The 12,934-nt window shown below is 35.7% G+C and overlaps 1 protein-coding gene across 5 annotated transcripts in view; it reads right to left on the reverse strand.

The window, feature by feature from the left end:
• Obsc (Obscurin) overlaps positions 1 to 12,934 on the reverse strand; it is a 55,240-nt gene that overhangs the window by 18,097 nt on the left and 24,209 nt on the right. For 4 of the 5 annotated variants that reach the window (XM_013320465.1, XM_013320463.1, XM_013320462.1 and 1 more), the window contains exons 7-14: positions 7,491 to 7,583; positions 6,186 to 6,485; positions 5,887 to 6,040; positions 3,990 to 5,294; positions 3,171 to 3,911; positions 2,678 to 2,920; positions 1,788 to 1,929; positions 342 to 532 (exon numbers count right to left, since the gene is read on the reverse strand). In XM_013320465.1, coding sequence (XP_013175919.1) covers positions 342 to 532; positions 1,788 to 1,929; positions 2,678 to 2,920; positions 3,171 to 3,911; positions 3,990 to 5,294; positions 5,887 to 6,040; positions 6,186 to 6,485; positions 7,491 to 7,583 — 3,169 coding nt within the window. The remainder of the gene's footprint in view (positions 1 to 341; positions 533 to 1,787; positions 1,930 to 2,677; positions 2,921 to 3,170; positions 3,912 to 3,989; positions 5,295 to 5,886; positions 6,041 to 6,185; positions 6,486 to 7,490; positions 7,584 to 12,934) is intronic. The other variant, XM_013320461.1, reaches the window with a different exon arrangement.

The raw sequence follows: 12,934 nt of genomic DNA on the forward strand, positions 1-12,934 counted from the left end.
AATACTGGAACATTTCCAAGAGTCGCGTCAATACGCAGAGAAAACAAAATATGTCTTGTTTTAATTGTGAGAGAAAGATTGGAATAATTAATGAATTCGAAAGATTAACTGACTGTTCTTAATTTATTAATAAAGATCCATAATAAATCAGATCATGCGCACTAATCTGTTCTACCAATAGTTTTTTGTTTCTCATCGTACACTTTGATAAACGTTTTGTAAACATAAACAAAATTAGTGAAAAGTTCATCTTAGTGCTTAGTGACCGAATCTCCTCTTAAGGCTTATTTTATTCGTGCAACGTTTCTTCTATGATTTAATTCACATATGTATAATCTTACCAACAACGGTGACTTTAGCTTCAGTCTCCACTTCACCGTAGATGTTCATGGCGCGACAAGCGTAGATACCGGCGTCACCGGGCTGCACGTCGGCGATCACCAGCTCGTAGGAGCCGTGCTCGGCGCGCGTGCGCACTATAGACACGCGGTCGTTTTCAGAACGAGTCACTATCTCTTTGCCGTCGCGGTAGCTGAAAAAATGTACAAGAATATAAAATAACATGTTCGCCGTAAGTCCCGCGAATGGGTACCGATTGAAGATTTTCATTTGATAGTCTAAAAATCGACTTGATTCAGGATAAATGTTAACCAGCACCAGCCACTGGAACCTCTTTTTCTGTATTACTAAATTCATTCATGATATGTCATTAAAGTCTTAAGCTAGATACATTTTACATTGGATCATTATTGCTACTAGACGAGAGAGGTCCAAAATTTTGTAGCATACATCTTGCAAACGTCTGGTTGTGTAGGAACAATACCATAGATAATGTAATACTACAGTAGTAGATAATGTTATATATACTATATTAATTTGTAGGGATATTACTTATTTAGGAGTTAGGGGTCTTGTACAGCACCTCGTCCGTCGCACTACTGCGAGTGCGATTCTGAGTCGTGTGAATGGAACATCTTCATACTTGGAAAAAGTAAAAGTTCCTAAAAATGCTGTATTAAATTCATGAATATAATGTGAGGTTTATCCTCACAAAATTGGAACATTGTTGTAAAATATGTAATTTACGTTTCGATCGCGTTAGTAACTTTTGAATCGTGTTTTGCCTAATTTTACAAAGCGAAAAAAACGACCTCACAATATTTTGTGTAAAAGCTCCATATAAGTAGGAACAAGGAGGTTTTAGAAATATATTTAAATAACATAGAAAATTATTTGGTATCTGTATAGCTTTTTAAACAAATAAGTTGTCATTTTGAGCGACGTGGTCTCACTTGGCTTACCGCCCAGTATGCGAAAGGTTACGAGCAGAAAATATAAAAAAAAAACTTACGCAAACTGTTGTGTAATAGAGTTTGACACTTATAACTTTCGCAAACACATTTCATTTAATTCACTGCACAGTAACCGACACTTTACAAACACAGTTACATTGGCCTATTTAAATTTATATCTGGTGAGTTTTGTGGCCCGTAACAAAACCAGTAACGGTCAATCAAACTGACAAGCCCTTGGCAACAATACACACCTTTGCACAAACAATGGGTGATAATTAAAAACACGTTTAAACACTACGTGATCGCTTCAGTCTACAGTTAAATACTGAACATTGTTTCGTATCTCATTGTTAATCTGTCTGGTTGTATTGGCAAACTGTTAGAGGTGAGTGCCCCAAGGAAAGTGCCAAATTGACAAGAGAATAAACGATTTGGCTCATGCGCTACAGTTAATCGATAAACAGAATTATAAACTTGTCGCACACTACTTACAATTTAACCGTTGGATTGGGGTCACCCTTGACCCTCACCATGAAGCGTAGGTAAGTGTTTTCCAAAATCTCAGTATCTTTCAGCGCCACCAAAAAGTAAGGCGCGTTAAGAGCATTTCTTTCTTTCCTTTCTTCCGGAGTTACTGCAACATTTTGTAAAGACGATGATAAAATTGCTCATAATAAAATAAATATACGTATATTTAATAATGATGATATTAGAAATCAATTGGATTTAATTACCGTGATCACGGAAAATTTTGAAATAACTTCAAAAGTTCTGAAAAGAAGTTTCGAATTTGGACCTGATCGTTTTGTATAATATAATTAAGGAAATAGAAAGAGAATAGAAAAAAATGCCATTGAAAAAAGATAGAAGAAGGAGAATAAAGAATCTGTAATCAAAAACGATAAGAAATTAAGTGAGCAGACATTTGCAGGAGCTGGATTATTGTTGGTTTTGCTGATTAGGTAGCTTGTGAATAGAGAAAATAAGCGAACGGACTAGATAGAAGATGCTACAGAGCATGCGACTGTGTACTCCTACAAACGTGAATCCAGTGCAAAATACAGGAAAATTATGGGACAGTACAAATGGCAACGAACTACGAGTTATACGCCTTACGATGTCTTAAGTGGTGATGTTGCATGGATCATGCAGATTTAAAAAATAAATATATCGTTTAATACAATATTAAATAAACAATCTCTGTAAAAAAAGAAATTATACCATTATAGATTCGATAGAAATGGTTTTTAAAATACCAATATTTCAAAGGATAATCATCAGATCATTTTAACTCAACTTTTGGCTTGTTCCCTTCTTAATTGTCGTGACAAAAATCTAACCATTTCTATTGATTCGAATCAAATATAAAAATAAACACTTACACTCCTGGACGACTAACTGAGCTGTGCAATGGGCATTGCCCTTCTTATTCTCCGCAATGGCGGTGTAAGTGCCGGCGTCGTCTTCCCTGCAGTGCATGAGCTTCAGCCTGAAAGCTCCATCTATTGAGGTGATGGAGCAACGGTCCATCAGGCGGTCGGTCAGCGGCTTGTTGTCTTTTAGCCAAGTCACCTTCACTTCCTCGGATTCGTGAAGAGAACATTCGAACGCCGCATTTTCACCCGCTGAGGATTCATAACATTATTAGACGTGATTTCGTACGGTTCTTTGAAATATAATTTATCTAAGAGAAAACTGTCAGTTTTTTTGAGAAAAATGTCTTAGAACTGAACCGTGCGAAACCTTAGACATTATGGAACATGAAGCTTTGTTAAGTTAATGGGTTGTGTAAGTTAGTTAACTAAAAGCATTATGTACAAGCACTAAGTGTTTCTACTTCTACAAGTTTCTGCTCTCATTCTGCCGAGTACTTACGTTCGATGTTCTGCCCTTCAATGGTCTTCGTGAAAATTGGTTTTCCGTCGATCGACTCTGATTTCTTTACAGACCTTGAAGACTCGAAATCACTAGTCACGGAGCCATTAGATAAAGACGTTTTTGAATATTTTCTTTCGTAGGAAGACTCTCCATTCTTCGATTTGTCATAAGTGGACTCGTATTTAGATTCACCGTCAATCTTTTCTCCGTCATAGCTTGCATCTATACTAAATCTCGTCGAACGTCCTTCGGCCCTGCCATTGAGATCGCGACCGTATTTGGAAGCGATGCTATCGATTTTACTTGTTGTTTCGTAAGAAGATTCAATTTTATCTCCACCGTCAGTTTTTTCTCCATCGTAGCTGCTCTCAATGCTATACTTTGAGGACCGGCCTTCGATCCTGCCATTTGCATCGATGCCATACTTAGAAGCTATGCTATCGATTTTACTAGAAGTTTCATAATTTGATTCAATGGCATATTTCGAGCCTCCTTCGGTCTTACTGTCGTAGCTAGATTCAATACCGTAGGCACTTCCGCCCTCGACTCGAGCGCTGGCACTCGAATATTTCGACTCATATTTAGAGGAACTTATGCCCTCAATAGTTCCACCAGCTTCATATTTTCCGCTTTCAATGCGTGATCCACTCTCACGTCTGGAGTAAGAAGACATGCTGGTTCCGGTAGAAGATTCATACCGACCACCACTTGATAATTTTCGAGTGCTACTGGAATATTCTAAAAAAAAATTATACAATGATATATTTGTTACTCATCTTATATGGCAAAAAACGTTAAATTAAAAAAAAAACTCACCTCCAGAAGTTCTCGAACTACGACTATTATACCTCGACATCTCGTCTTCGACGTTTTCTTCGGCGGTTACAGTTTGACTGCTTCTCACTGCTGTTGGCTCAAACTCAGCAGCTCCAGCTGCACTAACTTCTACAGACTTTTCTTCACCTTGATATGTTTCGTGAGATCGCACACTTTCATTAGCAGTTCTCACCAACTCTGAGTCACTATTTTTATCACTCGATGCAGTAGATGAAAGAGTAGCCTTTGTTACGGCAGTAACAGTATTTTGCTGTTGCGTTTGGTTATCTTTGTTAAAAGATACCTCCTCTGTTAATTCAGATTTATCAACTAAAGATGTTTGTCGGGACGCTTTCCGCGAAATAGATCTTCTAGTATCTTTTTGTAATTTATTCTTAATATCAGTGTTTTCAATGGATTCAGCTATTGATTCACTGTCTTTTTGATTAGATTTTAATTCAAAAGATACTTTTTGACCTGTTCTCGTCTGACTTTCACTGACCGGATTAGACTGTGAGTTTTGTTCAGTGGATACTTGCAAAGTAGTTTGAGATGTTTGTTCTCCTAACGAACTTTCAAAAGTTACTTTAGTTTGTTTGGATAGTGAAACTGAAGATGACTCTTCTTGCACAAACAATCCCGCTTTCGGATGTTCAGAGACTTCAGGTGGAACTATGTATGTTTCCTCACTTTGTATATCAACTTCAGATCTAGCAGTTGCCGAGGTTACGTCTCCTTCTGTCTCTAATTTCTCAGTTCGTGAAAAGGCGACGTTACTTGAAGCGTCTACTAATTCACCCTCAGGTTTTATTTTAATCCTCTTAGATGCTCTTTTATCTCTGGAAATCTTACCCGGTTGAGATATTTTTCCTTCTTCTACTGTTAATACAGTAGGGTCGGAAAGAGATGATGATTGTACCTCACAAGTTTCGCTTTCATGTATAGTCACAGATGATTTAATTTCAAAATCGGCTGTGACTTTACTTTTGTTGTCGGCCGTGTCTGTGTCTTGACTTTCGTTAATATAAGATAACTCTTGTATGTCGGTCCTTGCAATTTTATTAGTTTGAGCGCTTTCTACAGACGCTTTCCGTTTAGTTTGCAACACCTCAAGAGACTCTTGTCTAGTAAGTATCTCGGCTACTTCAAGTTCTTCAGCTCGAGACTTCTTTTCTTGCTTCTGGTCTTCTTCTGTATGTTTCCGTTTTATTTTTTTGTCTTCGGGTTCAGGCGAGAGATGTTCTGATGTTGGTTGTTCTTGTGATAACACTTGAAGATCGTCAGCAGCGTGTTCAGCTAAAGCAACTGTAAATGATTTGTTAAGTAAATTTAAGATATTTTAGGCACATATTTTAGGACACTGCATAGTAGAGAGTCTACATTTACGCGTATTCATATTATCTAACATCTGAAAAAAGTTAAATTGAACCGTCATTCATTACTTATTTAGAGTTTAAAATATTCAACGTTCGCGAATTAATTACATAATTTACTGCTGGATTCTGTTCGAGATAATATTTGCGCCACGTCATCTATTTATGCGCCGCTCTACCTGCGCAGATGATTGAGTTGCGGAATGAACTAATTTAAATCGATCTCAAAATAAACTTTGCATTGAAGATTTCCACTCATGAAAGTCTCTCGAAAGATAATCTCTTTGGAAACAACATTTTATTGTAAATTGATTCGTTGTAGTTGTATGCAGATTTACTTTCCTAAAAGTATTGATTTCATTAACTTAATAAAACTTTCTTTAGACATTATACTACACTTCTATCATTTATATGAGTACGAATTTTGACTATTATGATTGCTTTTCTTTTTTTTTGTACAAATAGATCTTTATGTCAGATTTCTGACAAAACTGACTGCTATATTTATTTATTTGCCCACGTACCAACGTCTTTAGAGTGTTGTCTAATCTCCTTGAGCCAGTTGGTCTTGACGGCCTCCTTGTGTGCGGCGAGCACGAACACTAGCTGTGGGGATTTTTGGTGAAGCTCGAACTTTAGCTTGTCGCCTGGATAGTCCTGAACTTCAGCGTCGGGAAGCTGTGTCGAAAACAAGAGGTATAATGCAATGCCCGATTTAAAAATAAATAGCTGTAATAAATCAATTTAAATACATATTTTAAGGTTACAAATTTTATTGTACACTTTTCTTTTTGATTAGGATTCTAAAGATATAAAGACTCACCCTGATAATATGTTTAAGAACAAACACCGATCTGTCGTCTTCGATCCTCTTGACTTTGCAGATGAGGACCCTGGCTTTGAACAGAAATAGATATCGTTCTCTGGACTTCCCTTCGACGGTGACAGTGAACCAGTCGTGTGTGAGGAGGCGTCCGAGCTTGTAGATGTTCCCTCTATAGCCCTCGATGCTCGATATGAATTTGTTGTCTGTGGCGCGGTTCGGTACGCCGAGGAAGAGTTCGAGAGCGTTCTGTAGGTCGTTGCAATCTTCGCCGAGACGTTTCGAATATTTAACAAGTTCCTGTGAAATAAAGTAAATTCATCGAACTAAAACTTTGTAATTAAATTAAAACAATTTAGTTATTATAATCATGTAACACTGTTGAAGTGATATAAAACACAGTTGGAAATTGTCTTAATTTATGAAAGGCGCCACTCTTCTTATTATTGATAATAGTTCATACTTTTTGACGTTATTATCAGGACAAAAAGTGACCTTTCTTTATAAAAACAGTTTATTGGCAACAATTGAGATGCGTTGCGTCGATGTGCACTAAAAGCTTCACGTGTTTACAAAAATCTCTCGCTCTTGTGAGGTTGACTGTGACTTTCGAATTCAAAAATAACTCTGTTGTAATCTTGCAATGAACGAACAGTTTTATGTCATTGAACACAATGAGATGTTTACCTGATGATAACTCTTACATCATCAGATCTGTCTAGTTTTATATAAAACTAGCGGATCCGACAGACGTTGTCCTGTCTACACGTCTTTAATTTGAATAAATAATATGAAGTTAATATTTGATGAAAATTGTGAATCTAAACCATTCCCAGATCCCCTTGAATACACACAAAAAATTTCATCAAAATCGGTCCAGTCATTTGAGAGACGTTCAGTGACATACATACTCACACAAGAATTATATATATAAAGATATAATAGATTATATTATAATTTCTTTATATTTAAAAGCTATTTAGCATTATTATTATTGAAGCTACGTTTCATTTTTGTTTAAACTAAAGCTTGGGTGTAAGAATGTAAAGGATTTACATCGTTTATCAGTTTAGCTGATTTATGATAAATTCTCAGGCCGTTGCTCCAACTCTGAATATTGTTTACCAGATGTTTTCCACATGTTTCTGTGAATCTGTACACTTGTTAAACATTTTTTTCTTCGCTCGAAATAATTTTTTTCATTAAATTTGAAAATTTTCTCACAATAAGTATGTGGTTGGAAACAACGTATTTTTTTTAAAACTGTATTTACAAGGACAAAGTGATAAAATTGATATTAGTTACCTTCAATAGTAGTTGGTAATCGTTGATCCGCTGTATGGGAAGCTTTAGGTGTTCCGCAAGGCCTTTGTCGTCGCCGATCTTATCCGCTATGTTCTGACAAATAAAAAAAAAACATTAGTCAACATGACTATAGATTAATTAAAAAATATATATATTGCCGTCTTTCTTCGTCTATATGAACTATTTGAGATATCAATGCAATGTATAGATATTTTTTGCAATGGAAATTCAAAATGACCTATGTATGACAAAACTAAGATGTTTAATCAATTCAATTTTAATTAAGAGTTTCAGTGAATGATACATTGGATTTAAGACAGTCTTTACAATCAATTAATTATCTGCGTTACGACATATTCATTGGTGACTCTTGGCATTTATTTTAAAATCATGACGGCGTTTAATATCATTATTCCTATCGACCGGAATCGATGTACGATCCTTTAGATCTATCTCAAAATATTTTTTTTTACTTCGTATAAAATGGAGTACAAAACTTATTAGCTCACCTTTTGAATAATTAGGTTATTTTAATTTTTAAATCATTTTTATATAATTTTAATTTTTTCTCTTTCGTTTTAAACGTAAATTAACGCGATTCCTGAAAATAATAAATGCAAATAATAATCATGCACGTAACGAAGTAGCAATTGCCAAATCAATAAATCTTTATCGACAATATTAAACCACGGTACTGCGCTAATTGTCGCAGTGATCGGTTGGATTAGTGCCAGGTCTAGACACTGTTAACATGTGATTAAATCTTTGTTTCGTTTTACTTCGCTTAAAACGTGCCGTGGTGAAACATACCCTGCACAGACTAAATATTAAAAAATGTGCTTTAATGGAGGAATATTTATAGGAAATATTAGACAGATTTTTGACATTACTTAATTAAGTATACATACGACACGGTTTAGGCTACAAATTTTACATGCCTTTATTTTAGGTGGTTAGGAATTTGAAAATATTGTTATGCGAGAAAAGGACAAATGCTAGCCAATAGCAGATAGGATGGTTGCCATGGCAACGGTGATTCTCAGCCAATGGGGAAGGCCTTCGTTGTCATTTGAGCATCTGAATTTTGACAATTGCAATTGAATGTTTTACGCAATGTAAACAATAAAACTAAATTCTATGAAACAAAAATAAATAGATTTTGAGCAATTGAGCACCAACGAACGTAGATATCCGAAAAATCTGAGAAATCTTTAATATTATATGTTATAAGTATATACTTTAAGACATAATTAGTTGGAACAATTTAGAGCGAATGGCGCGCTTTCGTTACCAAGTCAAGTATCAAATTGATTAGTGAGGGGACATGAACGTTGACGTTTTAATAAGGCTAGTGTTGCGCTGGTAAACCGGCACAGTGTCGGATTTTCTTCCTAACAACATCAAGAAATAACAACCTCATTTTGAATTATTAACGTGCCAAAACAATCCATATTGCAATATTACCCGCGTTATTGAATGTTTTAAATAAATTTCTCGGAATATGTCAGTTGGAATTCGTGTCAAATAAATTAGTCCATCCGGTTCACAGGAATGTTAGTACTAAAATTATTAGGTAAATTATTTATTTATAACTAATTTTTTGTGGTATTCTAGACTCTAGTAAACTACGTCTTTTTTCCAATGGTTTTCTATTCGATACCAGTGTTTGATGGATTATTTTCTTATAAAAATAATTAAAATGAATTAATACAAGAACTATGTAAACAAAAGTAACTTATTATCGAAAAGGAAAAGGACTTTATTTAGAAATTTTTATCGGAAATATTGTAATTATTTGTGACATAATGTGATCAGAATAAGTTTAAGCTTTACGAAATTAAACTTAAGCTCTTAGATAGATAGAAACATCATATAGAATCATCAAAATTATATCGCGTTCCGCTACTTCTTCAGGACGAAAGATGAAAATGTGTTTTGTAAAGTAGATCAGATCATTAGTTGGGTCAAAATGATCGTGAAGAAACTTTAAAGTTGTAATCACAAATACGCATTAGAATAAACTTCACGTAAACTGGAATATTTTGCTACAAATTCTTACGTTAAACGTAAATAAAACGTAAATACATTTAGAGCATGTCAAGGTACCTTGACATATTACGTTGAGTAAAGTTTGAGGCGCGTAGTTTGTGGTTGGTCGTATTGTGAATATTATTGTTGTTTGATTAATTTGATACTGGACGTAAACGACTAATTGTACTGCAATATTGTATTTTACTTTACGTCGACATTTGCGAGTTCCCTTAGTAAATGGCTAACGGGTAATAGAGTTCAAATATGGCGTACAAAACAAGGTCATTGTCGTGATCTCTATCCTAACACAATCACAATATTGATTGGTAATATTAATATGATCCGTAGGTTTGTTCTTGCAGACGTAAATTTGACTTTTTTTTTTTTAATTCGATTTAAGTGACGTCTGATGCCTTTAACTTTAAAATCAGATTTCACTGAATACGACAAGCTTTTACCGAGATGTTTTTTACCGAAGAATGTTTGGCAGCTTTTCGTGAAAAAAACTTCAAAGAAATCAGTGTAATTTATATTGCTTTTAACATTATTAAGCATTCCTCGGTTTTATATGATTAAATCATTTACTTTAAAAACAAAATTTAACTGAGAACTTGTAGAATCTTCTCGAAGTGAATGTAACCAGATAAAGTCAGACTTATCTAAAAAGATAAACTAAGCTTTTCTCTTGGTTCGTTTTGTTGAATGTTTCAAAAGTGCGTTCATACAATTAAAATCGTATAACGAACATGCTTAATGTACAAATTCCTATAGCATTAAACTTGGTCGAAGTTACATAATGGTGAATAGTGAAGCGTAATATATTTCGCTCGCGTTACGCGTCATATGATAGTTAATTTAAATAGAAAAATTAAAGTGGCATTAAGATATAAATAGCTGTCGATTCTTCGACATTAAAGTAGGTCAAGGTCATCCGACGTGTCTCAAAGATGTACAGCATATGCTGTTCCACGGCGTCAGCGCGCAGAATACCGGCCGCCTACGCGCCGCCCAAAATAAACCAGACAAGATCTTGAAACACTACACCGTTCGCATCGCCAAAAGTACTAACTCGCGCTTACAGCATACCTGAGATGAATACCTGGCTAGGTATGCTTTGTACGATGATGAGTGCACAGTCAAGGTCACAGGTCACAACACAGTCACACACTTCACTCGGGCGAGTGGTCGGGGCGCGGGGTGGTCGCGGGCGCGGCTACCGGTCGACTGGCGGCTCCAGCGGTGCGGCCACTGCGCGCTATACTTAGCCCAAAAGCGGCAGGACGCGCCACGGCTGCCATCACGTCAGCGCAAGGCCGCGGCGACACAACAAACCTTGGAGTGTCCTCGTCGGGGCTGAAGTGCTTGCAAGGTCTATTGTTTGTGACCAATCTCTTATATTTACAATTGCATTTCGGATAATTGTTATTGTCATCATATTTGTAACAACAATGTTTGTCTATGAATCGCACAAATGAGAAAAAGACAGAATAGAACGTATTCTTGCGATATATCACAAGAGAAGACTTCGACAGAGTTAACGAAGATACTTTACCAATGTATGAACAGACGATAAGTACAATCGCAAAGGTGAAAGCCGCAACGTAGGTAGGTTGATGTCAACCACTACCGACTTCCAGATTGCCTAGACTCTAACCGAAAGAGTAAGAAGGACGACGTATTACAAAATCAGCTGACCTGAAATTCTTCCTCGATAACGTTACTAGCTGATATACTATAAGTAAAACGCGATTTCCTCAACTTGAATATTCAATAGATTTTTGAGCAGTCATTTTGACAGTGGAACTTGATATTCAATTATTCATTGTGATAATGTGCCTTTTAATTGCGACACTCACACAACTGGAAATAGAATATAATGCGTATTTATTTGCAGAGTTGAGTCAGAGGCCACACGTGGCGGCAAGGGGCGCGTAGGCTTGTTGTTCAGAGTGACGTCTGAGTTCCCACACGCATTCTGAACATCTTTCTCATTTTAAAATGCTAAGAATTTAAAACGTAACATCCGCTGCTTCTACCAAGAACCCTTAGTTCGGTTACCACTTAATCACAGTATGAAAATTACATAATTTTATTATTACAAGTGTGGTGGAATCTACGAAAGGTGTAATATGAAAACCAGTAAGGATTTCTGTAACTTTATATTTGAGAAGACATAGACAAATAATTGTTTTAATACGAATTACGTTGGTAAAATTTCACTATAAGTAGAGTATAGTCGTAAAGCTCTCTGTTCGTAGCATTTGCTACGATATTCTGTAGCGCGAGCTTAACTGACCATTTCGTGGGTCGTCAATGAGTTTTCTATTGACAAAACAATTGTACGATAAAAAATTGTCGTTTTACTCATTCAATCTCATTAAAAACAGAGATAGCAATATGTTTTTTTCATCAAGTAGAAAATTTAGAAAAGATTTTGTTTTTTATGAATTATTAAAATGAAAAAAAATATGTATATGACGTACATTTAGTCTCTAGCATTGGTAACATTTGGCATTGCTCCACTCCATGCAAAAACATGTATGTTTCTGCTAATTACCTGTGGCAGAACGTCCTCGGCTTGCTAATCTGACACCTAGATCACATCTCACTGACCTTCCTTACCAAATAATACATTTAGGAACATTTTAGTAGCTTATGTAGGATAATTTAAAATTTAAAATAAACATCAACAAATCTATCTGTCACAAATTTTAGGTATATCGTAATTAGTGCAACTAAAGCATTAGCATGATTTTTCACAATATTTTTTGATAAAATAAAAAAATTATGATATCGCAAATTTTCACCAGTGTCAATAAGATTTTTCTGACTTTTTATCGGAAAAAATATCATCATCAACCTGTCCTTTTCCTTTTAGAGATCTGCACATTATGCACCACTCTTCCACACATCTCTTTCTGCCGTTTTATCTGAATTTACACATATTCATTCACATTCATACGCCTCATTCACACATTACATCCATACTCTCATCAGGTTTCCTTTACCTTTGTAAAATATATATCTTCTGTACTAAAATTATGCTTCAGTAAATTCCCACATATGAAAGTTTTACATAAAAGAAACGAGTGTATGAAATGAAGTATGAACAAGTTATGAACGATTACATCACAATAAAGCTCTACCATTTGCATACAATTTAACGATTCACTTTATTGCTACGAGTTTAGGTTATAGCCGTTTAGCTTTTATTATAATCGTCGAGGAAAATGAGTAGATTGCCCTCGATATGACGGCGGCAATAAGGCGGCAATTGACAGGGATCATACGGCGCGCGCGGGGACTATTCTAGTATTTGGCTACCTGCCTAGAATCCGACCGGCGCCCGCGCATATAGACTTGACTCTACGACATTTCAGAGCGGGCTCCCTCGTAGAATGATTGCCGAGTTA

Source organism: Papilio xuthus, unplaced genomic scaffold, assembly GCF_000836235.2.
Source record: "Papilio xuthus unplaced genomic scaffold, Pxut_1.1 DF825946.1, whole genome shotgun sequence".
NCBI classification, from domain to species: Eukaryota; Metazoa; Arthropoda; class Insecta; order Lepidoptera; family Papilionidae; genus Papilio; species Papilio xuthus.